General features: G+C 47.8%; 1 protein-coding gene across 1 annotated transcript in view; it reads left to right on the top strand.

Annotated features, from left to right (window-relative positions):
• VWF (von Willebrand factor) overlaps positions 1-27,983 on the top strand; it is a gene marked incomplete at its 5' end in the record, with an annotated part of 156,788 nt that overhangs the window by 32,027 nt on the left and 96,778 nt on the right. The window contains 9 exon segments of the mRNA XM_079142379.1: positions 6,576-6,792; positions 8,338-8,460; positions 9,320-9,431; positions 10,338-10,384; positions 18,970-19,106; positions 19,750-19,888; positions 21,084-21,184; positions 25,450-25,645; positions 26,321-26,536. Coding sequence (XP_078998505.1) covers positions 6,576-6,792; positions 8,338-8,460; positions 9,320-9,431; positions 10,338-10,384; positions 18,970-19,106; positions 19,750-19,888; positions 21,084-21,184; positions 25,450-25,645; positions 26,321-26,536 — 1,288 coding nt within the window.

Here is a 27,983-nt window from a genome sequence, read left to right as displayed (position 1 = left end):
AAAAATCTGTATATGTTCAGTACCAATGCAATGCCCCCACCCTGTCAGTATTTTCAATCCTTAGTTGGTTGAATCTGTGAACATGAAACCCTCAGATATAGTGGGCTTATATTAATTTGTGGTTTGGTGACAAGTGACTGGGCTGTGGTGTGAAGCCAGGGTTTGAGACTTGGCTTGATGGCTCCTTCAGGAGTTCAGTGGTTCTCAAGCTGTTTAGTCTCAGGACCTCTTTATAAAGTTAAATATTATTGAGAACTCCAAAGAGATTTTGTTTATTTGGGTTAAATCTCTTGATACTTGCCATATTAGGTATTAAAATTGGGAAATTTAAAATACTTTATTAAGTCATTTAAAAATAATAAACCCATTATATTTAACATAAGCATTTAATAAACATAAATTCCAGAGCAAAGAATTTTAGGGACATTTGTTTTACAGATATGCAAGTCTCCTTAAAATCTGATTGAAGAGAAATGAGCTGGATTCTCATCTGCTCCTGCATTCAATCTGTTGTGATGCCACTCATCACTTAGCCTGGAAAGCTCCACTGGACCCCGATGAAAGAAAGAGAGCACAAACAGTAAACAGTATCATTAGGAGAACAATTTCCACCTTGTGGACTCCTGAAGGACCTCAGAAGTCCCTAGGGACTAGGGACCTAGTAAATTCTTTACTTTCTCCATGCTTCAGTTTCCATGTCTGGAAGATTGGATTAACCTAGTCTTTGTGGTTTTGTGTTTTTGGCTGATACTAAGGATTGAACCCAGGGGTGTATTTACACTGAGCTACTTCCCCAATCCTTTAAAAAATTTTTTAATATTTTGAGACAGGGTCTGGTGAAGTTTCTGAGACTGGCCTCAAACTTTTGATTCTCCCACCTCAGCCTCCTGAGTTGCTGAGATTACATACGTGCATCTTCATGCCTGGCTACCTGGTCTTTCTCTGAGGAGATTTGTATTCTTTCATGGTATCTGTATGTCTCTACATGCAGTTTGTGGTAGTAGTTATGAGGGAGTCTCTGAAACAACTTCCTTTAAATGGGCTAGGAGAATTATCAGCTCTGGAGGGGAGTTCAGATTTATTTGTGTCAGCCTCCTCTCAAAGCAGAGTGCTGGGAAGAGAAGCTGTGGACAGTCTTCAGGCTGGGAATTCTCTAAGTCACCAGGCTCCTATGACTAGGTGAGTCCTGGGAAGCCAGAAATGACTGGTTCAGGCTTCCAACTTGCCCTCTGTTGGTCTGCTCCCCCAAGGCCACTGATGTGCTTGACTGTGCCCAAATCCCTACTGGAAAATAAGGTACATGGAGACATTTCTAAGTATATTAATCAGCTTTCCATTATTGTAAAAAATATACACGATAATGAGAGAAAACATTTATTTTGGCTCATGGTTTCAGAGGAGCAGGTGGCAGAGGAGACCTGTTCCCCTCATGTCAGTCAGGAAGCAAAGAGAGAAAGAGAGAGGAAGGCCCCATATCCACTACAACCTGACTTCCTCCTAAGAGGCCCCACCTCTATAGGTTCCACCCCCTCACAATCGCACCCCAGGTTGGAGACCAGGCCTCCAACTCTTAGGCCAACCCACAGCACTAAGTTGGCGAGGCCTGAACAAAGTGAACACAAGCTGCGTACCACATCTTCGAGTGGACAGAGAGACTTGGACAAATAAGAAAGGTATCCGCAAATCCTTTACTCAGGGAGTAACGCAAAGAAGAGGGCTGGGTCCTGGCAGAGGATATCAACTTCTTCAAGTAGAGCTTCGTTAGGTTTGGGATCTGATGGGAGTGGTAACTACCTCCTGAGAGAAGCTGAGGCACTAACTTCAGGCAGTCTGTGGCAACCCTGAGCTGCAGTCTCAGAGTTTGGCTACAATTATAGTTTCTCCCCTTGCTTGAACAGGCACTATTGGCTTTACCTGGAATGCCCTCCCTCCTGCCATACCCAGACGTTGTCCAGATCTGTTCAGACTTTGCCTCCTTTTGGGAAGCCTTTCCCAGCTGCAGGTTTATTCTAGCTGTCAATGACTTAACTATTGGGAGAATGTCCCTAAATTGGGACCAAGTCTTCAGACTGTGTTAAATAGTCTCATGGAAAGATCTGGTTCAGATAGACTGAAAAATCCCTGAAGGACCTGAGAGGGAGGCTTAGAGTTGTGTTCACTGCTGTTAAGCTTGATCCACTTCCTTATTGCCTGCTATCTGCACTCTGGGAATATCGCTCCTGTCTTTGAAAAGCTTGCATGGAAATGGAGGTGATAGCCATAGAAATAGATAATTCCAGTATAAGAATGAAGGTGCCCAGAAGACCGTGGGACCTCCTAACTCACCAGGGAGAAGGGGAGATGGTTGGAAAAGCCTTCCTGGAAAAAGTGGCTCCTGAACCGAGGTATGGAGTAGAAGTGAGCAGGACCTAAGAGATCAAAGTGCAGGTGTGCAAAAGGAATGGGAGAGGGACCAAGTCGGTTCACAGGGCTCCCTCATTAGGCTTTATGAGGGCTGGGACTGAGTCTGTGTGCTTTCTATTTCATTCTTTGTGCCTGGAACAGTGTGACAAATGGAATAGGACATCAGGATATGTTCAGGAAACCAAGAGGGATGGGTGGAGTGGGGAACAGGAGGGATGAGATGAGAGCCAGAGGCTGGACTCAGGTCATGGAGGTCCTGGCCTGCTGCTTTTCTAATGAGCCAGAACTTTGCCCTTTAAGCTGAAGTGGGACATAGTTGGATTTGCATTTTGTATCCACTTGATACACTACCATGGACCTGGAGGTCACATGAATGATGCTTGGGGAGTGAATGTTTTGGTCACCACTTACTTGCCAGTGTCTTTGCCAGGATTCTGAGAGCATAGATGTCAACTCCATCTTGGGTTTATTTATGGGACCTGTCTCAGGACCTGGCCTGGCATGGTAGGGCTACCTGTAGTGGAACAGGGAAGCTTGGGGGTGGCAGAGACAGCAAGCTAGACATTGCATTGTGGTCTAGCCATGGGGTGAGGGCAGATTGAGTTGCAGGTGCCGGCAGACATATGGAAGTCCTGCCTTCTCTCAGACTGTGGTCACTCTGGTAGACCAAGTCGAGGCCAGGGCTGAAGACTGGAGGGCAAGGTGAGAGGACAAATTTTTTCCTTTTGTTTCTGTTGAAAGAGAAGCCCTAGCTGAATTTCAAATAGATACGATAGAAGCCAAATAAATTGTTCTAAGAAGGGAGGTGGCTGTTTTTGCAGAAATCACTCCCATTCTTCAAGTAAATATTCAGAAGTCACCTTTCTTGCTAAGACTTTCTATAAATCATTTAATACCTTAAGGGAGCTCCCAGGAACTATGCTGGAGCACTGTTTCCATTTTACCTTTGAGCTGGGAAAAGCCTGACCTGGGCCAACTGGAGGTGGGTCAACCTGGTCTCTGCCTGGTCAAGACTGTGGGAGGGAGAATGCCTGGACTCCTGGGCTCTTCTTTCCACTGACTGATACTGTGTCCTGCCCAGTGAGGAGCTCTGATTTTGTGACCCTGTTGTCTGTGAGAGCTGATGGTACAGTGCAGGGACTACTCTGATTCATTGTCCTTTAGACTCAGAGATGGCGGCACCTCTTAGAAAAACCCCATGGGTTTGCCCTTTTGATTTTTTTCCCTCTAGTGCCAAATTGTGGGTAGGGAGAGAGGTAGCAGCTGACCTTTTCTGAACACCTTCACCTCACCTCTGAGAGTTCCATGACCTCATTCCTTGAGTGGCATTTTGATGGGGCAGATTCTGCAGTGAAATGAGAAGAAATAGACCCAGGCCTCATCCTCCCTCCTTGAACCTCAACTTTTCTGTGAGGACAGAACTTCTTACATCTACCTATTGCAAAGAAGAGAAGTTCCCACCCTACTACCTTGTCTTGGAGGAGTGTGAACTTTCCAAACAAAGATGTACAAGCTGGGCATGGTGATTCACTTCTGTAATCTTGATTGCTCTGAAGACTGAAGCAGGAGGATTGCAAGTTTGAGGTCAGCCTCAGGAATAGCAACTTAGTGAGACCCTGCCTAAAATAGAATAGAATAGAATAGAATAGAATAAAATAAAATGAAATATAAAAATTAAGGGTTGTAGATCAGTGATAGAGTGCTTTTCTAGTATGCATGAAACCCTAGGTTCAATCCCCAGTACCCCCCAAAACAAACAAAACAGCAAATTCCAGAAATTGCTACTCTGCTCACCATGGACCGACCAAGATACTCAGGAAGTGAAAATTTAGTTGTCATGGTGACCTTTCATCCTGGTATAGCCCAGGGAGATGGAGATGGGGGAAAAGAAAAAAAGGTGTCCTTCTGTTATTCTGGGGACCTGTTCACCATTCTGGAGGATAAAACTAATGGTGGGAGGGATAGTAAAAGGGAACTTTCTGGGGACCAGAGATGACTGATGATATGATGATGATGATGATGATGATGATGATATAGGGTTATCATTTATTGGGATAAACAATTTACATTCATGATTTCACTCAATCTGCACTTCAGTCTTATTAGTCAGGAACTATTATCATTCTCCAATTTTACAGAGAAGAGAGTAGTTGAGTAGTGAGTCCAAGCTCTTACAGCCTGCATGTGGAAGAGGCTGAACCTGACTGGGGATGTAGAAGTTGTAGTGAGTCCAAGATGGCCTGTCTCCTGCTCTTACTCTGCTTCCTGAGACCTAAGTGACCCCAGGGCCCATGATAGTAGTCTTCACTTACTGATGTCTCACTTGGTATCTTCACACTTGCCCAGAAGGTAGTGTGAATATTAGTATCATTCCCTTTCTACTCAAGGACATCCTTCTCTGCAAGGTGAGCTAATTAGCCTATGCTCTACTGCCAGTGAATGATAGAGTTGGGCTTTCAGTTAACACTTTTCACGGCCACTTGGGGGTGTGACCCTGGCAGGAGGGACCTCAGGAAGGTGGGACTAGGTCTGGGTGCTGCAGTACCACCTAGAGCAGTGGGTTGCTTTCACCCATGTGACCTCTGCTGTGAGTGCACCTAGAAGCCTGTGGTGGTGGCAGCTGCCTTTCTAAGGCACACAGGGAACTACCCATTCCCAGCTGGGCTCTGGATCTCTCTCTCTGGTTGGTGAGGCTGCAGCTGCGTGGCTGTCATGCTTGCCTGGTTCAGATGGTCAACTGTGCAGGACAGGGCTCCAGCATAGGCACAGCACTGTTGTGGGAGGAAGGCTGATTTCTCTAGGACCACAGAACATCCCTAGTAAAACCAAAGTGGATCCTGAGGATGGTGAGCAGGCCAGATCAAATTTCTGTTCCTCTGGGCTTTTCATGGTGTCATAAAAGAGGGGGCCCACCAGCTGTTTCCTGGATTCTGGCTCTCGATTAATGTGGGCTTGCTCTGGTACTCTTTTGTACAGTTTGAGCATATTGGATCTCCCTCTTTCCCAAACTTTTTTTTTTAAAACTGTTTCCGTTATGAACACTGATTTGTCCCAGTGTTCATACCCTTCAGAGTTAAGCCTTCTCATTTAGATATTCCTGTGCTTTTCCCTATTTATCTGGAGAATGTAAGTCCTTTCACTAAAGCTGGCTTGCAGTAGAAGATCATGGATATGTGTGAAAGAAATTATGCATAGATAAAATTATGGGGATCATTTATTTTGGCCATATTGTATAGTATCAAATTGACATCATTGGCTGTAATACATATCATTGTTCCATGAATCATTAAGAAAGAAAAAGCATGCTATCCATTGTAAGATGCATCTCAACTTCAGAAACTGTAGGAGAGGAGGGCGTTTAGAATTATTAAAACATAGACTGTAGAGATGTTTTAATATAGGAGTGTTTATACCAGTGAATTAGCTGAAGAAATAAATGACAGGCCCAAAACTGCCTTGCATTATTAGGTGGAGGATATCAACAAAGTGCAAAAACCAAGAACATCCTTTACCGGGCATGGCATGTCTGGGACATTTTACAGATTCCTATCATGTTGCTGTTGAGAACTGGTCCTGTCTGGTTTCAGTGGAACATCTGAGAAAACATATTCCTGAATCCTACCTGAACTACTGACTTCAAATCTTTGGGAAGTGGGGCCCAGAAATTTCTACTTTATAAAACTCCTTGCTCCCCACCCCCACCATGTTTAGCAAAGATTAAGATCAAGGAAGGGGAAGGGTAGCCAGGTCAGTACAGAGCAGATGCTGACCAGCATTATCGTACTCTGAAAGCTACATGGTCCAACTCCAGGCTCAGTACTTTCCCTCTCACTCCCCTATCCTCTCAAATAGGACATGGCCAGAGCAATTCATTCTCTCAAATAGGACATGGCCTGTCACAGCAATTCAAATACCTTACACTTCATTTCCAGGCTCAGTCTTGGCTATATAGTATACTTCATATAGAATCTGTTCAATGTCTTTCCTCTGATGGATGGACTGACAGACTTACACCTGTCCACAAGCACTGGCTGGGTGCCAGGCCTTTTCCCAGGTCCTAAAGGGGGTGTTCTTGGTTTGCCCAGTGGGGCTCAGTCTCCTTGGTGCCTCCTTCAGAGACAGTGAGTGCAGGGCCCCCTTTGTGCTGTGCTGAGGTGCCTCTTTTCCTGCAGGCCTTGTGGGAACAGTGCCAGCTACTGAAGAGTGCCTCCGTGTTTGCCCGCTGTCACCCTCTGGTGGACCCTGAGCCTTTTGTGGCCCTGTGTGAGAAGATCTTGTGCACATGTACTCAGGGACTGGAGTGCCCGTGCCCGGCCCTCCTGGAGTATGCCCGGACCTGCGCCCAGGAGGGGATGGTGTTGTACGGCTGGTCTGACCACAGTGCATGCCGTGAGTTGCCTCCCCTCCCTCCCCTGCATGCTGGGCATGTGCTGTGTCTATCCTGGGGTAGTGTCACTCAGGAAGCTTTGGGGCTGTGTAATGATGTGCACCTTTCCCACAGTGCAGTCAGCCAGTGCCCACAAAGCCACAGGTCTCTGGATCCATATCCTGAATGGCTCCTGCTGTCTGCCACCTGGTCTTATAAGTGCTGGCCCACAGGAGAGTCCCCTCCCTCACAGGCTGCACTGAGGCTGGACAGGCCTCCCCTAAGGTCTGGTGTCTTGTCCTTAGCTCTGTCCATGCTGCGCCTCCCTTCGCACTTGACTCCCCTCAGGGACTCCATTCCCTGGACTCACAAAATGTTCTTCACTTCAGACCCAAATCTCAATGGTTGCAGTTTCATTGTTTGTCTGCACATCTGCCTGTCTGAATTGAGGAGGAGCAGAGAGTTGGCCAAGCTGTCCATCTCTGTGAGACCAGAGTGTTCTATTGAAGTCCTTCCCTTGTATGAACTCAGCTTTTCTGCCTCTGGGCACAATGTGCACCATTCCTTCCCCCACCACCTCCGACACCTGTGTTTGTCCTCTTCTAGTCTCATCAGGTCACTATCTCTGAATTATTATGATTAACTAGGGGCTTCTCTGATCACCTTTCAAGAAGGCCCATTCTCCTCAGACTGACCAAAATTTTTGCAGATGTACAACTGGTCTGTAATAATTACACAGTGGATCTGGCCGATATTACTCTACATATGTGTATGGCAAATGGCTTTGAAGTTAGAGTTTTTCATCTTTGCTGTGGGAGTGAAAAGTTGGAGGCTAGCCCCTGCCTTTTCCTCTGGATGCAGTGGGTGGTGGTGGTGGTGGCTGTTTTCTTAGGATTTTGGAGGTAGGGTGGAAATGATACCTGGTGGATCTTGGAGAAGGAACTTAGGGCAATTATTTGGGGAGAGCCAGTCTTTGTCCATGAGGAACTGGATCCAGTGGGAAGGACAGAGATAAGGTGATAATGTTCCAAAGGCAACCTTCTAACAAAGTGGAAATAAATATAGAACGAGTCACCATGTAGGCAAATGAGTGTGAGCCACATGTGCCCTGTACTTGTGTGAGTGTATAGATTTGAATGGAGTTAATTTCATGGGAAGAGGGACTTTTAGAGGAAGAAGTGATGAAGGACACCATTAGCTCCTTGCTGGTCCCCTGAAGCCCCTCCTTTTTAGCCCAGAGGAATTTGTGTTACCCTGAAAACGTTCTAGGTAAAAGGAGCACAGCATAGAGGAGCAAAAGAATGCCAAGTTATTTGTGGAGGACAGATGACCAAGGGGAAGGGATGGTGGTCTCAGGTGCCCCAGATGAGTCTTAGCGGGGGTCTCCTAAGGTGGGAGAGGTGGCCTCAGAGGGACATGAGGATCAGTGGGGCCAAGATGGTCCCTGAAGCCCTGAAGACAGAGCAAGCAGTCAGAGGGGTGAAGGAGCCTGGGATGAGGGCATGGCTTGGAAGATGCTGCACTGCTGGAGAACTGCTCTGGGGAGACTCCTTTGATTTCTCTTTCAGGCCCAGCGTGCCCTGCTGGCATGGAGTATAAGGACTGTGTGTCCCCTTGCCCCAGAACCTGCCAGAGCTTGCACATCAATGAAGTGTGTCAGGAGAAATGTGTGGATGGCTGCAGCTGTCCTGGTAATAAACTTCCCACTTTATTTACAAATCCAAGACCTTGCCAGTGCCCTTGGCTTTGGAAAGGGAGATGAAGGCCACTTGTGTTTGTTCCTCATTGCTGAAATCAGAGGCCTTTTATTTAGTCCTTAAAAGTCTTTGTAGAAAGTGATCAGAATTGAGCTGGGCTTTATTTTTAATTTATGTTTTCCTGTTGTACTATATCCATGAAGGCACTGTGTCTAGGGAAATGGGAGGATGGTATGAGCCCCAACGGTGATTTTGTTTGGGGAGCTCATGCCCCATCTGAACTATGGTTTTGTTTCCTTTGTTCGGGGCCAGGGAACCAGTCTGGGAGAAAGGTCTTGTGAACTGTTTGCTGGGTTTGCCGTGTGAGCTCAACTGAAAAAAGGCTTTGCTCTAGAAAGTCTGCTCCCTTTGTGAGGTTTAGTTACAAGCCCTGTTTAATTACAGAAAGGGAGTCCTGTGTGTCTGAACTCATGACTTTTCTACTGGAAGACCTTGAACAAAATTCTTGACTCCATTTCTCCATCTGGGCAGCAGTGATGAATAATCTTCCCCTTTCTCACCCTGTATCACCCAAGTTCTTGGAGCTTTATGGAAAAAGTCCTAAGCCTAGACTCATGACTTGCCTTCTGGCTGACCTTGAGCAAACCCTTTTCTCCCATCCCTTCATCTGTGCAATGGAGATGAATAATCTCTCTCTCTCTCTCGTTGCATTAATATGAAGGATAAACATCAAGTTCTTTGTGCTTCCTGGAAGAAGCCCTAAGTTGATGATCACTCATGGGGATTCTATAGTTGGGAGATGAGTACTAATGATGAAGTGTTGAGACCTTTACCTTGATGCCCTTGAACCCAGAGGGACAGCTCCTTGATGAAGGCCGCTGCGTGGAGAGCACCCAGTGTTCCTGTGTGCATTCCGGGAAGCAGTACCCTCCAGGCGCCTCCCTCGCTCGAGACTGCAATACCTGGTAATTGCAGCAGCATTGTGTGGTCTGGAGAGCTGCCCAGGGGCTTTGGGAGGGGAAGCTGGGGCAGGAGGGACAGTGGTAGGGGAACCAGGAGCTGGCCTGGGCTAGCATGGAGAGTGGTGGTGGGGTTGGGAGCAGGTGTGGCAGACAGTGCCTGCGTGAAGGATTGCAGTGCCCATATGCATAGATGCGGGAAGGTCATGGGAAAGGGTCCTCTACCCTCCATCCTCCTTCCCAGAAGATGGGCTACATAGCAACCCCCAGGCAGAAAGTAGTTCCTTCTCTCTTTGAAATCTTTAATCTTCTGGGTGGAAGAAGGTAGAAGAGTCAAGTGGAGACTCATGCAGTTCTGCCTTCCATGACTTCTGCTGTCTGTTAGGCCCAACTGGGGTGCCTGTTCCCTGCTTAGCTCAAGCCCTTTCCTTAAGAACACCTCTGGTCATCTCTGGTCAGCTCTACCTGTCCCCAATACACTGAGGAACATATCTCTCATTCCAGTGTCAGGCCTCTGCACTCTGCTCAGCCTTTTGTGCTCACTGAACCTTTGGGAAGTCTTAGTCAGCTGCCCATCATGGTTGGGCTTACTGCTCTCAACAGCTCTTCCACCTGCTGTGTATGGGGGCAGGAATTGGACTCCTTAGTACCTGAGCAGATTTTCAGGGACATTAGATACCCTAGGTTTTCTTTCTTCTTTTTTCTCTGTCAGGGTTTCTTCCCTTGGCAACATCTCCAGGGTTCCTCTGTGACCAAAGCGCTGTCCTATTTAACTTTAGACTCCTAAAGACCCTTCTTGCACTGCTCCCTTCTCCCAGAGCTTCTCTGAAGGGTAGTGATATCTGTGGTAAGCTCAAATTAACCTTAGCTTTGCTGAACTACCAATGACCTGTGTGCTTCTATCCCTGACAGCATTTGCCGAAATAGCCTGTGGATCTGCAGCAATGAAGAATGTCCAGGTAGGTGACCTTCTACTCGTTCCCTCCCTCCTCTTGATGGAGAGGTGTGTCCTCTCTTACAGGGAGGGCCACATCAAGGCATGCAGAACTTGACTCTTCAGCAGTAATGGCTACAGCCCCCTGCCCACAGCTCAGGTTTCAGATACCAGTATTACTGACCCGGTGTGGGAGGGAAGGGGAGCTCTGTTCTAGCTGAAAAGGGGACCACACCTGGGCTAAGGTGCCTTGTCCTTTCCTGTCACCTGTTTACTCAAAGGATTAAGGCCCATGAGCTGTAAGACCTGTGAAGTCACAATTCAGGTCTTGACTGAAAGAGGATAAGAGTTCTTTGGAAAACAAAGAGGAAGAAAGTGTTGATAACTCTTTAGGCTTGAAGTGAGAGTCTTAGTGGAATTTTCTGGAATGCTTGATATGCAGACCATGGCATGGCCCATGAGCTAGAAGAACCAGTCACCCAATTATTCCCCAACCCTCTCCCTGCCCTGGAAAATCCGCTTAGGAAAAAAAAAAAATTTTAATAATCTCTGCCTTTTGCATTTTCCTCTGTTTGGCCTCCACTCTATTCTGTTTACTGCAAACTTTGTCCATTCAAAGCTCCCTTCTGTCTCACTCCAGTGACCCTAGGTCTTCCTCTTTGTACTTACTCACATGATGTTTTTGAAGTGCTGGACATTGTACTAAGCACCTTACAGGTGCTACCTATGGGATAGGTACAGTTTGTTCTCATCTTGTATAAGGGGAAAACAGGAAGGTTAAGTAACTTGCCCAAAGTTATACAGCTACCAAGAAACAGAGTCAGGACTCAAACTCACAACTACCTGCCTCTACCTTTGCCTTTCCCTTTTCTCTCCTTCTTGGTCCTAGATTTTGGAGAGTCAGGAGTGGAGTGATTTTGGATACCAGGGATCATACTTGAGGTCTTTGGATTATAGGCTTTAGAGTTACTCAGGACCTTCTTTAGTGCCCCTCATGTTGGGAAAATTCTGGAACTAGACGGGAGGGGTCACTAGGGCTAGGTTAACTAGTCTGGTTTGGTTAACCAGGGTATCTTTTGTGTAATCCTTGAAGAAAGCAGGAAGAACAAGAGATTACTCTTGAAAATGATGCCTGTGCTTCATTTAACATATTTGTACCCCATGAAAGACTCAAGGAGCTTTTGACAGACAACCAAACTGTGAAAACCTTCTAATATCTAAATAATACACATTCATTATATAAGATCTGTGAACCACAGTTGGTGGAATTGGAAATTCAACTTTCATGTTTTTCCAGATGGAATACCAGTTTACAAAGTCTTAGCACTAGTTACTTCAGGGAGGCCTTCCATCCTTCCATCTCCAGTCACCCACTGTGTGCATGATGGTCCGGTCTGGGTAGACAATGCAATCCTTTGGTCTTCAATTCAAAATCTAGAGGATAGCTTTGCTGAGGATGCAAGATATTCTCCTGATACCAGGTAGCCTGATCCAACTCTGGTCTACTGAATGATTTGATATTTTACCAGCAAAGTCACTGAGCTCATTTCTCATTCTCAAAGCCCCACTCTGACCCTCCTTCTCTGATTCTGAAGTTTAGTTGGTTATTACCTCCCAGTTCATTTCTGCCTAGTCTCCCAGGTTTGTATGGATGCCTTCCAGTGATTCTGTTGGCAGTGGGACTGTCTTAGGTTCTCTAGGTAATGATTGCAGGAAGAGTTTCTCATAGGAAGAGTGGACAGGGAGGTTCTGGAAGGGGATATGCTCAGCTCTCCTAGTAAAGCAAAGAGCATGCAAAGGCTTGCAGAACTTGAAGGAGCCATTGTGAATCTTAGAAATAAGAGAACTCATTTTGATTCTCTGAAATAAGATGAGAGTGTATTGGTTATCAATTGCTGTGCAACAAATTATCCCCAAATTTAGTAATTTAAGTCATAAACATTAACTCACAGTTTCTGAATATCAGGAATCCAAGTCTGGCTCTCAGTGTCTCTGGCCTGAAATCTATCATGAAATTGCAGCCAAGTAGTTACTGAATGGAGCTGTGGTCTTATCTGAAGGCTTGACTGGGGATTGAAAGGGTTTGCTTTAAAGCTCACTCATGTGCATCCATTTTTTTCTACTATAGCAGAATACCACAGACTGGGTAATTTACAGTAAACAGAAATTTATTTGGGTCATGGTTTTAGAGGCTGAAAGTCCAAGAGTGTGGTGTTGGCATCTGCTGTAGGTCCTTGTGATGCTTCATTCCATGATAGAAGGCAGAAGGGCAGAGAGGGTGTGAGTGAGAACACAAGGGGCAGAGACTTGCTTTTATAACCCCACTCTTGATACTGTGATAATATCCATCCCTGTGATAGTGACATTAGTTCATTCATGAAATCACAGCCTTCCTGGCCTAATCACCTCTTAAAGGTTTTGCCTCCCAACACTGTTGTGTTGAGGATTAAGTTTCCAACACATGAACTTTGGGAAACATTCAAAACACAGCAGTGGGCTTGCAGCCTCACCATGTGAACCTCTTCCTCTGACTGCTCACAACATGACAGCTGGCTTCCCTTGGGAAGAGTGATTTCAGAGAGAGAGAGAGAGAGAGAGAGAGAGAGAGAGAGAGAGAGAGAGAGAGAGAGAGAGAGAGAGAGAATGAGAGAGAGAGAGAGAGAGAGAGAGAGAGAGAGAGAGAGAGAGAGAGAGAGAGAGAGAGAGAGAGAGAGAGAGAGAGAGAGAGAATGAGAGAGAGAGAGAGAGAGAGAGAGAGAGAGAGAGGTTTATTTTGGCTCATGATTCTGAAGGTTCAAGTCCAAGATTGGGTGACCCCATTTATTTGGGCCTCTGGTGATGACAGCCCCTCATGGCTATTACCTCTTGATTCAGGAAGTAGAGGAAGAGAGACTGAGAGGATGGGTCCTGCTATTCCCTTCAAAGCCACACCTCCAGTGATGTAACTTCCTCCCACAAGAACACACCTCTGTAGGTTCTACCACCTCCCAATAGCGCCACTCTGGGGATCAAGCATTCAACACATGGGCTTTTGGGGGACATTCAACAAAGAAACTGTAGCATGGGGTTTCCCCAAGTCTGCAGACTTTCTTTTCTATAACCCTGAGTGCTCTTTTTCTCTTCTGCAAACAGAGTGTCCAGGGAAGCTCTGAGCATTGTATTCCCATTGAACTATAAAAGTTTGGTTGCAGAAAATGTGGGCAGAGCATGACCATTAATAGGTATGGTTCCTCAAATGAATCAAGCCCCTGTTATAGAATTTCAAGCTCCTATAAGAAGAGTGTGAAAGGTGCTTTTCTAGAGGAGGGAAGGGGCCAGTAGAGGGCTTTTCATTTGCATCCAAAGTCCCATGGCATGTAAAGGTGGTCTAGAGTGGGGGCTGAGAGCATAGACTAGGGGTATAGGTGGTTGGTTGGAATTCCAGTTCTACCACTTACTAACTAGGTGATTTTTGGTCACCTATTTAATGATTCACAACCTCAGTTTCCCAATCTGTAAAATGGGAATGATAAGAGCAGTTTCACCCCATAGCTGTTGTGAGGTTACTATTACTTGACTTCTAGCAAGCACCCTATCAATGTGAGCCATGAGTATTTTCCCAGAGCACAGAGGCAGCAGTTCCTCTAGCAGGCTAAGAAGGGCAGAGACACAGGTGAAGGTCTAACGGGGCTGGTGGGGGTGACGTGGGAGTGTGGTTGGGCAGGTGGTGCAGGAGGGAAGACAGACCTCTTTTGGGAGGGGAGGGATTCACATAATCTATCACTAAGGTTCAGGGTAATTTGATGGATTCTATCCTGGCTCTGAAGTTCACTCTTGGGATTCAAGGTCAGTCTGTTCTGAAGTTTCTAGGAAGGAAAATAAGCACCTCATTCCTGGATAACAGAGACAGCCATCAACAAACTAGGGCAGATGGCACTCCCTTAGGAGGGTATATTCCTAGGCACCAGGTCTCCTCTGGGGATTCTGACTCTGTGAGTTCATGGAAAGTCTCTAGGTCCTCTTTCAGCCCTTGTCGGGGTCTCCAGAATCACATCAGAGCTCCTCAGGCCAGGCAATGCATCTTATTTCATAGCTAAGATTTTCTTCCGCCTAACCTCTATGTTGCCCCTATGCCTCTTGACAAATTTCCTTACATGTCCAGGATAAGAACGACATCAGACTTGGCCCCAAAAGGAGCCAATACATAAAGCAGTGTTGAGTGATATCAAGTGCTTGGGGCTCTGGATCCAGATAGACAGCCTGTGTTAGTTAGCTTTCAGTCACTGTGTTGAAATACCCAAGACAGACAACTTAATAGAGGAAAGATTTATTTTGGCTCATAGTTTTTGAAGTTTCATTCTATGGGTGGCTGGGTCTGTATCCTTGGTTAAAGCAATGGTGGTGGGGAGAGCTACTCAGCTTGTGACAGTCGAGGAGTGGGGAGTGGGTACAGAGAAGAGACCAGGGACAAGATAAAGTCCTCAAGGGCATGCCTCCAGTGATCTGCTTCCTCTAGCTGGGTCTTACCTTCTTTAGTTATAAACTCTTCAGTGGACTAATCCATCCATGCAGTTAGCAACCTCATGATCCAGCCACTTACCCAAAGCCTCACCTCTGAACGCTGCTGCAATGGGAACCAAACCTTCAACACATGAGTTTTTGGGGAACATTCCAGAACCAAACTATAACACTGTCCATGTTCAAGTCACTCTTTGACCACTTTGGAACCTTGGGCCAATTTAGCTTCTTTGTGCTTCAGTTTCCTCATCTGTAAACTGGGAATAATATTGACCATCTCACAGGAGCAACCAACAGATGGATTCCACAGAGCACTTACAGATGCATCTTCACATTTGGTGCAGATGTTATAGTGATTTACAGACAGGCTTCTGTGAACAATGACGTCTGGAGGAAGTCTCAGTGGCTTTGCTAAAGACCTGTGGCTGATGTTTCTGTGGAGAAGGCTGCAGGCAGAGAGCAAAAGTCACCCAAACAGTGCAGCCTGTGCTGGGCTTGCTAGCTGCAGATCAAGGGGTTTGTTTGGAAGAGGTAGTGATCCTCCATTAGACAAGAGGTTTCTTTTTTCCTTTTTTTTTTTAATGAGGGAAGATCTTTATTCATGTAGAAGTTAATCTTCTTTAACTTTGGGATGCTCTACTTTTGTTTGCTATTTTAAGAATCCCATACCTTCATTCATTCACCAATTTTGTGGTGCCCATCTTTCTGTCTAACAGTGATTGGCTGATTGTCCAGGGCTGCTTTTTGCTGCCTGCCTGTGAATAGGCTAGGTGTCCTCTTCCAGGCAGAAAAGGGGTGAGCTTGGCCATATGGCCCATTGTTTGGGCAGATGTCCCAGCTCCTGTGGCCAACTGCTACCCGGCAACTCACCCATTTGTTTCTCTGGGTTTCCTGTGTTTGCAGCTCTGTTCCTCAATTGTACCAAGGAGATAAGCTGAATATAATATTTAGACTTCTCATTCCCAAGAAACAAATCAGTGGGGTCAGAGCAGGAAATCAGATCAAGGGTTAGATTCTAGTCCTCAAAGTTATGCTCTTGAATATTTGCACATTTTCTCACTGACCCCTCTTTTCCTGGGCATTGTCAAAGATAATGGAAGTCCAGTTTCTTACTCAGATAAGAGCGCTCTAGAGAAAACAGAGAAAGGCCCGGGGAAGAGTTCCCACCCATTTCATGGCAGCAGGGTCAAGACATTTGTAAATGACCGTGTTGCTCTTTCTCCAGTGATGGTGTTTTCTGAAAAACAGCATTTTCTGAAAAAAAGAAAAAGGTTTCCCTGTGACATTGCTGGATTTGGAATTCCAGGACATTTACAATGAGCTGGATGACCTCTGATTTCAAAGAACGGTCACTTCTCACTCTTGCCCTTTTGTGAGGGCAGTGGATGGGGAGGTGAAAGTAGGTGAATGATTTGCGGCCTCCCTGCTTTCTCCAACTGCCATTTGGGCTGGTGTGCCCTCCTGTCCATGCCATCCTGGAAGGGGTCAGTGGCCCTGGGGACTAGGCCAAGGAATACTCACGAGTTGCCTGGGACTACTCACCCCACACTTGCCTTCAGCACATATGCAAGGCAGAACCACAAGTGGATCCAAAGCTGTGCAGTCTAGTTTGTCCCTTGACTGTGCCTGCCAGTGAAAATATGGGCACATGGTAGCAGGCAGTGGGGTCTTCTGGTACTTGTCTTTTTTGTTGTTGTTGTTTAAGTCATTTTAGAATAAAGACAGGAGTTTTATGGAGTACTTTAAATTACTATTCCATGTTTTTCTTCTCATTGGAAGTTTTTAATCAACCATTCATAATTTGGCTAAAGAAAGAGATGTTTTGTAAATTCATCACAAACACATGGAACAGAACCCTACTTTTTATAGAGGACTTAAATCTGAATAATCATGAGTTTTTCAGTAAATCTCCACAAAGTTTTCTGGTAATTTTACAAAAATAAGTCCATCCCTATCAGCTTATGTATGATTTCACTCATCTTGTTGCCTGGAATCCACACCACAGTTTGGCACATCATCAAGAGACCCCCCCCCCCTGCCCCCCAGGCGAGTGTTGCCCTCCTCTGGCACTGATAAGCTGAACGTCAGGACTGCCTTCTCATAGATTAAATTTTCTTCTGTATTTGTGAATGTTAATTGATCCTTCTGGTGTCTCCTTCTCTTTTTTGGAATTGGCTTTTCCTACTTCCACAAATGTCTTGCTAGCCAGCAGGTAGAAGGGGTACCTCCCACATGGCTTATTAGATTTGTGTGACTCCGCTAGTTCTTTCCGAAGCAGCTGGTACACAGGCAGAGCAGTTTTGGAGAGATGTGGATGAATCTTTCACTTAGTAGGAAGCCCAAAGTCTTGGTGGTATCATTTTTAAAAGCTTGTCCAGCTGTTTAACCATGATCTATTCATCACTTTTCTCACAGAAGTTTAAAATCAACTCTCTAATTTGTTCAGCACGCTGAGCATCCTTTCAGTTAAATTTAAAAAAGGCTTATGAAACAAAAAAAATCTCATATTTATCCACACTGTCCTCACTATCTCTGAAGCATTCTTAATCACATTCCCAGTATGGTTCTGTGGAATTAAGAGATGTTAGTTCTGCAGTGTTCATGGGAGCCTTTGGGTAAAGCCTTTGGAAAAGCTGCAGTCATTTCTTCATTTCATCACGATCATTATCTGAGATGGAACGAGCTTCAGATTCAATGTTTACTTCCTTGCCAACGGTCTTATCAACTTCATCCTCTTCTTTGTCACTGTCTCCAGCATCTTCATCCTCATCCTGGACTTATCTTCCTCTCCCTTGTGGTGCTGGAGGCTGCAGGGCCCATGCCCTGCTGCCCACCCTTTCTGGTACTCATCTTTGATAGGTGGGCAGCTCCCTGTGTCCTTTTGGAACCTCCTGGCTGTGTGACAGGGTCCCATGTCAGCCCTTACAGATGGGACCGTGTGGGGTTGGCTGTAGGTCCCTCTTAGGGGGAACTTCAGAGTTATGCTTGGCAAGGGCTATAGAGAGCCCAGCGCAGCTGTTTGGAGGTCAGGAGTAGCGGGGTGGGAAGGAAGCCCCACTTTGTGCGGCTGCTGAAGTACGCGTACGCCTTTCTTTTCTGTAGAGTAGATGGCAAAATAGAGAGATGATAGAGAAACACGTAGAGGGAGGTTGCTAAGACATCTAGATGCCCGATTTAGTTTTAGTATATCTGTTGTGGGTTCTGAAGATGGGGTTGTTGGCAGACACCTCCCGCTGCTTGAACATCCTTCAGGACTTGTGGGGCCGGGGCTGGGGCCCCCAGGGAGTTGGAGGCAGGTGTTAAGGGTCCTGAGTTGTTGGATGATGAAGGGGAGTTGTAGTACCCAACCATAGACATGTTAGCCTGGGTTGGGGAGCCAGCTTTGCAGAGGTCAGTGCTGGCAGGCCAGTGGTAAGGTCATGGGCAGATGGCCTCCTGGCCCCTCATTGGTCCTGATTGAAGTCACAGCATGGCCTTGCATCTGAGGTGGCCTTAGAGCCACCCCTCTGCTGGGGTTGCAGATAGGGACCAGGGCTGACTACTGCTAAACTCAGACAGCTCAGCCTCCCTCCTCCTCCTGCCTCTGGCTGCCTGCTCTGCCTGCTGGCCTTCAGGGACTCTCCTGGGGTAGGACTGTGTCCCTGAGCCCTTCCACATGCTAGTGCAGAGAGCTGTCCTGTTGGGCAGCTCCCGTGGGCCAGGCATCATGCAGGTTCCAGTCTGCCATCTGCAGCAGTGCTGACGCTGACCTGAGGATGCTCTGAACCTGGGCAGTGTGCTGGGGAAGGAACAGAGGTGGCAGAACTGAGAGTCGGAGCCCTGGCTTCTGGCCCCGGCTCTGCCACTGACTGAGCACAGCTTTGTCACCTTCCTTAGTTTCTGCATCCTTAAAAGGAGAAATCAAACTGAATGACCCAGCTCTGCCATCCTACAGGTTAGGGAGTGGAAACCAACTTAGAACCTCTGCTAGATCCTGGTTTTAGTCTGCGCAAGGCAAGGACATCTCTGGAGTTCTGGGGAACAGGGCACCCTGTTTGTATATGTGTGCTGCCTTTGCCACCCCAGGAGACTTCCCTTAGCCCCCCACTTTCCCCTTCCTCTGTGTCCCTCCAGGGGAGTGTCTTGTCACAGGCCAATCTCACTTCAAGAGCTTTGATGACAGGTACTTCACCTTCAGTGGGATCTGCCAGTACCTGCTGGCCCAGGACTGCCAGGATCACTCCTTCTCCATTGTCATAGAGACTGTGCAGGTGAGTTCGACTGCACTCACCTTCCAGAAGGCAGTGAGGTGGCTGTAGAGCTACCAGGGTGAGAGGGAGGCTGCTCCTCCAGACTTTCATGGAAACCCAGCTGTGCCTTGCTTCCTTGCTGTTGGGAGAAGGCATCTGCCCTGTCAGCACCTACTCAGGGTCAGCTCTGTCCCATGGCCAGGAGATGCATCCCCTTTAGGTCTGGTCTGTGGCCCCCATGGCTGGATCTCTGCTGTTGGGTGCTGAGGGTTGACTGAGGTCAGGGCAAGGAGGGCCCATCTCCTTTTCTGAGCTTCGTGGTATACATATAGACTCTTCTGTAGGGGACAAAGTAAAGTGAGGAGAAATGGAGCCATAGGGTTCCCCTGAGGATGGAAGTCCCTGGTTCTTTTAGATCAGTAGGCCAGGACAGGAAGATGAGCCAGAGGCCTGCCTGTGAGTCTTTGTACAAGACCAGGCCAGGATATTAAGGGGCATGGGTGGTAGCTGGGCTTAGGGCCTTCTTGGATACTCCTGGGTACCTTCACACACAGTATTTTGTGAAGATGGAGGTACCCAGGATCTTTGAAGTTGAGGTCTTTCTCAGTTGGGTGCTGTTCTGGCAGGGTGTGCAGTGAGGTCACCCTGAACCCCCTCTTGACAGTGTGCTGATGACCCTGATGCTGTTTGCACCCGCTCGGCCACTGTGAGGCTGCCTACCCTGCACAACAGTCTCGTGAAGCTGAAGCATGGAGGAGGAGTCACCATGAATGGCCAGGATGTCCAGATCCCCCTCCTGCAAGGTGGGCTCACTCCTCCACCAGACCCCAGGCTGACATAACTTCTCCTGTAGCATCCCTCCTCCTCAGCCTTGGTCCCTGCCTGCAGAGGGTCCATTTGTCTCTCCTTGGGGAATGTGATGGGGGAGGGGTTATCTTTGGAGGGCAGGGTGGATATTCTCAGCAGGCATCCATGCAAGAAAGGAAGATTTCCTGGAAGAGGAGGACCCAAAGAGAAGGCTGGCTGAGCACTTGGAAAGGAAGGAGCTGATCTAGGCCTGGGAGACAGTACAGAGGGGTAAAGATGCTGAGAGAATTTTTCCTTGATTTGAGCCAAGGAACCTGCTTGCAGTTCAAGCAGGGTGATTCTGCCTGTACTTTGGGCTGGGAAAGGAGTGGAGGCTGACACACACCAAGAGGTCGGGGATGGCTGCTGAGGGGTCAGACCAAAGATGCCAGGTGGGGCAAAACCACATGACCCTCTGTCCTGTGGGAAAAGCCTTGCTGTCCCATGTCTCCACCTAGGTTGCACAGTGCCAGTCAAAGCAAAACTGCTTTCACACAGCCTAACACCCAAACTTCAGACCTCTTTTGTTCTCCATGACTCCTGGCCACACTATGGCCCACAATCCTAGCATAGCACACAGTGGATGAACTTGGCTAGCAAGTACGCTGCATGTCCATGTGTGTTCATGCTGTGTGTGTCTCTCCATGAGATGATATATGTTCCTCTGGGGCAAGGTGTAAGCTCCTATCTTGTCTCCATCTTCCCCCAGCAGCAATTGCTGCTGCGTTCAGCTTTGCGCACAGCATCATTCAGATACGGGAACTGAGTTATCCAGTCTGGAAGCCATAGGCACAGGCAGTGGGGCCCAGGCATGCCCAGCGTGGGAGTTCAGAGGCAGATCTCAGCTTACCTGCAGAAACCCGCCTATAGTTAAGAATGTAGGAGCCTCTTCTGCCCTCTTGTGGCCTTGAGGGAAATTACAGGGAATTGTAGAGTGTACAGAAGATCCTCAGGGATCCTTGGGGAATCCTAATTGCCTCTGTCCGCCCTTCCTCTGAGACCCCCCTTAGCCTCATGGACGTCCCATCTGCTTCTAACTCATTGATGTGCTGTGGTCCATTTGAGACGTCCTATCTCCCCCAATTCGTCTGCCTGCCATCCCATCACCCTGCCCCTCCCCACCCCAGCCTAAACCTGTCTTGCTGGTTCCAGGTGACCTCCGCATCCAGCACACTGTGATGACCTCTGTGCGCCTCAGCTATGGGGAGGACCTGCAGGTGGACTGGGATGGCCGTGGGAGGCTGCTGGTGAAGGTAGGTCCCTCGAGAGCCATTGCTTCCTGGGAGCCTGATACTAACAAAGTACCCCTTGTGCTCTGGGCAGAATGGCTTTGTGTGGTGGGAGAAGAATTTCTTTCTCCTCAGGCCCTACACCCCCAGAATGAGGAACAGGCCTCTCTTGTCTGTAAGAAGCTGGTGTTTGTTTTCTGGATGTCCGGTATTGGCCCTGGGGGTTCTGTCTTCAGGGGCTCAGGTGTCCCTGAGCTGGGGTATCTGGGCCCTGGTGGGGTTGGCAAGGTGGTGGATTTACTGACCAATCTCCTGGCTGCAATCAGACCTGGAGGCAGGGGCGTCTTCCTGGGTGCCCACTGTGGCAGCAAGGGAAGCACTGGGTTGGAACACAGTCAAGACTCCATGTCCTGTACCCCTGTGGGGAAAAAGCAGCCCCCAATCCCATCTGTGCAAAGTTACACAGAGGTCTGCCAGATTCCTCACTGAGTCACTGGGCTTCTACCTCCGTGGGCCACATCCTCTTGTTCTTAGGGGTCCTGGAATCACTTGGATGGTTATCCAGACTTTATGGAATTTTGGAATGTGTTGTTTCTCTTGCAAAGCCCTTGGCAGGTGGGCAGCACTGGTATTACCAGTGCCATTTTATTAGGGGGACAAATGAGGTGTATGGAAGTTGAGAGCCTGCCCGCAGTCCACACCAAGCCATGGCAAAGCAAGGGTTTGCCCTCTGGCCAGTGTCTTCCCATTAGACCAGCAGTTCTCACTTTTTTTGGTCTCAGGATTTTGTTGCACTTTTAAAAATTATTAAGGACCTCAAGATCTTTATTGAGGGTTATATCTATTGGTCAGATTAGAAATTAGAGACATTTAAAACATGTATTTATTAACTTGTTAAAATATGACACTAAACCTACTACACATTATTATAACTAACTTGTTTTTTTGGGGGGCACTGGGTAACTGTTTCCTAAAACAAAGCTAAGCAGTGAGAAGACAACCATTGTCATACATTTCTGTAAATCTCTTTAACGACCGGTTTAATAGAAGATAGCTGGATTCTCGTATCTACTTCTGCAATCAATCTTTTGTGATATTGTATGTCATGTAGCCTTTGGAAAATTCCACTGTGTACTTAGAATAAAAAGGGAAAAGGCAATAATGACTTCATATTTTTATGAAAGTAGTTTCAGCCTTGTAGATCCCTTGAAAGGGCTCCAGAACCCCCACGGGTCTCAAGATCACCCCTTTGAGAACTGCTGCATTAGGATTCTGGGGAGGCTTCTCTGCATCCTGGGGTCTCTGCTCCCCAGGATCCTTGTTATAATTCTATGAGGGACGTTGGAGGTTCCTGTGAGATCCTGTTTCCTCCATTTTCATGTGATCCATTCTTTCTCTTGTCCTAGAACCCTTGAGAGAGAGTCTCAAACTTAACTCTCCTTTTCTTTTTCTTTTATAAAAAATAAACCTGAAACCACAGACCACAGATCAGGAAGAATGGGAGATCCTCTTGTCAGACCCCCACTTCCTGCTGGAAATAAAGACTCATCATTTCTGGAGCCAGAGGAACTTGCCTGGCTGGGTCTGGGAGTCATTTGGTTATAGAGCTGGGTCTCCTGGTCTCTGTGCATTCTCTCTTCCTGCACCTGGGCCTCAAGAGGATGCTCCACGGGAGCCAGTCCACTTTCCCAGCCCCCTCCCATGTGGTGCAGTGGGTGTTCTTCACCCACACAGTTTCTTGTCATGGGCAGCTGCCCACTTCCTCCTCAGCTTCCTCTGTTCTCTGTTTCTCCTCTGAGGAGGAGAGAGCTAGGTTCCTTTCCACGGGAATGGAATCTTTGGGATGTTTTGATCAGTTTAGCTTACAAGAAGAGGATTTGGTGAAGGTTCAGGACAGGAGCAGATGACCATGTACTGTCCTGTGGGTTTGGTATGATTCAGGAGAGGGGGTGTTTGTGAAGGGGAGGAGGTGGGGGTGCAGGGCTAGCTCCTGGGTTCCAGGACTGCTAGGTGGAGGAGGTAGTTGGAGGCAGGGCTCTTGGGGAGGGGAGCCCACTGGTCCTCTGGTGAGTCAGTGAGGTGCTGACTGCAGGGCCCAGCTCAGCCCCAGCAGAGTGCTGTGGAAAAGGTGCCTGACACTCTTCACTTGATCAGAACCACCATTGAGCACAAGTCTGTTTCAAACAGCAAGTGTCTTCTCAGAAGTGTCCTGGGCCTGGATGCTGCAGGCCTCTTAGCCAGCCACAGCCTGCTGTCCCTAGATGCATCCACGTTTCTAACCCTGGGCCGTGCTGACCTCTGAGACGAACCAAAGTTGGAATGGAGGGTGGAACAGTTTCCAAGAGTTGGGGGGCAATAGTGATGGTGGCCAGTGGTGGTGAGCAAAGGGGACTTTGGGGAGCATGAGCTATGTGTCTGAGAAGGAGGAGGAAAGATGCTGAGAAGATGGGGAGGGGAATCCAGGTTCGTCACCGTTTTGCTGCCTTGTTCAGATCAGCCTTGACTTGTTGGCATTGCCTTTCAGCAGGTGCTGGGAACAGAACCCATCTGTACACTAACTGAGTTATTCATTTTTCAACAATTCGATCATTCAGCAAATATTTATTGCGTGTCCACCAGCATGGATGTGCTGAATGTTTCTGTCCCCCACAAATTCATATGCTGAAGGCCTAACTCCCATGGCTGTAGGAGGGCTCTAAGTCGCCAGAGCAGAGCCCTTGTGAATGGAATCAGTGCCTTGATAGAAGTCCCCAGAGACCAGCTTCTACCCTGTGAGGATGCAGTAGAAGCCATCTCTGAACCAGAAAGAGGGGCCCTGAGGAGAAACTGAATCTGCTGGTGCCTTGGTCTTGGACTTCCCAGGATCCAGAAGTATCAGAGTTGTTGTTTATGAACCATTTGGTCTGTGGTTTGGTTTTAGCAGCCTGAATGGACTAAGACATCATTCTGGATGTTGAGGATACAATGGGGGAAATAGAACAAGCACAGACCCTGGCCTCTTTTAGTTTAAATACTCCTGGGGGAAGCAGACAATAAACAGAGCAAACAAGTAAATTAAACCACACATTATAATAAATCCTGGGGAGATAAATCAAGCAGAGGAGGGACAGCAGGAAGTGCCAAGGCTGGGGGATTTAAATTTTAAGTAGGGAGGTCAAGAAAGGCCTTGGTGCCTAATGTGACACTAGATGTTTTTAAAGCAAACAATGAGGGCATCATTCTGTCCCCTTTCTTATTAAGGATATTTACTTGGGCATATTTTATAAGGGTCTATAATCTTTCACTGGATTGTTTATCTTGTACCTTGTTAAGTCAGAGCTAGCAGCCAGAAGGGCCTCTAGGAGATGACCACAGTGACCCAGGCCTAGCCCATGAGGCTTCAGAACATGGGGAGGTCACAGGCCCATTAGTTATGCAGAGAGCTGGAGTCAGGATTCTCAGGTCCAACCCCTGCTCTATCTTCATGTCAGGGTCCTTTCTAGAACCAGTAGGTGCCCCCAAGCTGTCCTGGGCAAAAGGCAGTTCCATTTCCCTATCTAGTCCTTTGATGTACCTTTGGCTTCAGAGCTTTGTTCAGTTCTGACTGGACAATGAGTGATGTGCTGATGGTCTGGGGTCTGAGTCCTGGTCACCACACAGCATGCTGCCCCAGTGTCCTTGCTGGATTCTACTTTACCCAGCCACCATCTCAAGAACCCTGTTTGGCAGGGTGCCTCTTCTTTACAGCAATGCTCAATGATGCCACTGTGTTGCTGCTGATCATCCAGTGTCAGCTGCAGAGGACTTAGGCCACACCTGACTCAGTCTGCTTTGCCCACGTGTGACCAATGGAAGCATTCAGTGGACAGGTGTGGGGTTTGTACTCAACTCTCATGGGGGCTGGGACCACTGGCCTAGACCATCTATCAGGTGTGGACACAGGACACCTACGGCTGGACTCAACCTACTGGCTCGTCCCAGCTCTGCCACTATTCCTGTCACCTTGGGCAAGTCACTTGACCTCACTGGGCCTCTGTTTCTCCATCTTTAAGTGACTAGGTAATCTTTACAATCCCTTCTGGCATGATGCTTCTCTGACCAATGACTGAAGGGCCAGGGTGGAGGGGTAAATGTGTATGTGGCTTGTTTTATTTATTGATTGATTTCTCCTTATACAGCCTAAGGCTTAGTTGTCATTCATATTTATTTTTCACCTGGGGAATTTTTGATTAAAACCATCTCAAAAGTGAAATGAAGCGGTTGCTGCATTGGGGGCTGCTGCTTCAAGGTGATCTGGCCTCTCCCTGCAGCTGTCCCCAGTCTATGCCGGGAAGACCTGTGGTTTGTGTGGGAATTACAATGGCAACAAGGGTGACGACTTCCTCACCCCCGCGGGCCTGGTGGAGCCCCTGGTGGCAGACTTCGGGAACTCCTGGAAGATGCACGGGGACTGCCAGGACCTGCAGAAGCAGCACAGCGATCCCTGTAGCCTCAACCCGCGCTTGAGTACGTGAACAGCAGAGCCACGAGCTCTCCAGCATTCGGGTGCATTACGTGGAACAGTGCACCCGCCGTGGGGGTGGGGGACAGCTGTGCATGGAGTGAGGGGTTGGGTGCACCTTTATTTTTACTATCAGCATTTGATTATCTGCAACTGGCTCATTTAGTTTTCAAAGCCTCTTTATTGAACACCCTCCATGAGCCAAAGCCTGATAAAGAAAAGTACAGTTCCTGCCCCCAGATGTTCTGATCTATAGGAGCAGCAGCCAATTGAACTTGGACTTGAATTACTGTAAGATAAATGGACTAGAGGGGCCACGTGCGTGTTTGTCTGCAACAGCAGTTCAGTCCTACAATAACATCCCCCTCTGACCCAAGCTGTCACTGACCCCTTTCTTCTGTCAGTGGGTGTGTGTTCTAGAGCTGCAGTTTAATATGTATTTGAGCCAAATGTAATTAGGAAAGTAAATTGGCTGCAGAAGAAAAACTGCAGTAGTTCCCAGAACCAAAAGTTGTTTTTGCAGAATCTGTTGCTGATAGAGAAGTGGGTATGGGGGATTCAGGGTAGGAACTGTTGCTGTTCTCTTGGGGATGGGGAGACAGAGTCTCTGTGGTTGAGACTCTGAGGGGGTGGAACAGGACTCCGTCCATCCTGGGCTTGATCCTCTCTCTTCCCTGCAGCCAGGTTCGCAGAGGAGGCCTGCTCTCTCCTGACGTCCTCCATGTTCGAGGCCTGCCATCATGCAGTCAGCGCTCTGCCCTACCTGCAGAACTGTCGCTACGATGTCTGCTCCTGCTCCGACGGCAGGGATTGTCTGTGCAATGCTGTGGCCAATTATGCTGCGGCCTGTGCGCGGAGAGGCGTGCACATCATGTGGCGCGAGCCCAACTTCTGTGGTGGGTCCCCACCCTCCCCCTTGCTGCACCCCTCCAGGCACACACCAAACCTCTACTGACCCCTGTGGTCTTGGTCCAATCCGTCTTTTCAAAGCACTTTCTCTGCATCATTTTGCTTAGAAATGGGCCCAGTGGCATTTTGACGAGCCTGGGCTGTGCAGCAGTTCTCTTGCAGTTCTTTTCTCTTCCACCTCCTGGAAGGATGTTGTGGTAGAGGGCTAGCTCTTCCACACGGTGGGCTTATTCCAGCAGGGCAAGTTGGAGTTCCTACCTGGAGGCCTAGCACCTCTCAAGCACTGCCAGGCAGGGATCACCTGTGGCTGCTGCCACCTAGTGTTCATTACTCGTACAATCAGGCTGTGGAGTGAATGAGTCCCAGGTGCCAGGGGGTCCCAGCATCCCTGGAGTCTGATGAAGGCAGTGGGGACTGCTCACATAAATCCTTTGCTTATAATTTTGGGAAGCCATTGATGAACTCCTGGCAAAAATCTTTGGCACTGTATAAAGTTACACAAAGCTGAATAGCATCATTGTCCTGGTTGGCTTTACATCTCCCTCTGCACTGGTAGATTCCTGGTGCCGGCGTTCTTCTCCCATGCTAGCGGGCAGCTAGAGTGGGATCACTTTTTTGTGTTGCTATTGCTCTGGGGACATTTGCTGAGTGCCCAGTGTGGTCAGCGATGCTGTGGAAATTGAACCTTCTTTTTTGAGTTCTCCTCAGGAGGTGCCTATCACATTGAATAAAGGGTGGAGCAGATAAAGGGCAGGAACAACCAAGGAAGGCTTTCAGGAGGAGGTGTACTTGACTGTGACTTTACAAAAGTGCTCTTTTGTCAGAGAAGCCTTGGTAGAATAGTAGTGCTAAGGTGTGAAAGTGAGGCAGACTTTCCACAAGTGTAAGGTAGAATGGATATTCTGATTTTTAGGGAGAGGAAGATGTGTTTAGGAGATCCCGACAGAAGCAGGAAAACAGGAGCTATAAGCAGCGGTAAAGGGATTAATATCATGTATTTAAAGAGAAGTTTAGGTGGGGGTTCTCTAGAAGTGTCAATATTTGGGGTCCCCTGAGCCAACTCATGTTTCAAGTCTAAGCAATCTCCTAAAAAAGAGTAGAGTCAAAAGTAGGGATGAAAGGAAACAATCTACAAATGCATGCAGTGGATCTGTCCCTGTCCCTCCAGCCCTGGGACGACACAGGGAACCTTAGGCTGGCATCTGCAAGAGCCCAGCTGAAGCCTTCCTGGCTGCTTTCCTGTGATTTACCAGCTAGCTATACGACCTTGACCCTTTGCTAAATCCTCTGAACTCCAGTTTTCTGATTAGAAATTTAGAAATTGGGGAAAGTAATGAGTCAACGAGTATGCCTTGGGTCCACCAATGTTAGAAATTATGCACCACCAGTATGCTACAGCATCCCATGACTTTCCAGTTGTAGGATGTTCACCCA

This window comes from Sciurus vulgaris (genome assembly GCF_902686455.1).
Source record: "Sciurus vulgaris genome assembly, chromosome: 5".
NCBI lineage: Eukaryota > Metazoa > Chordata > Mammalia > Rodentia > Sciuridae > Sciurus > Sciurus vulgaris.
This window is presented reverse-complemented; position numbering and strand designations above follow the sequence as displayed.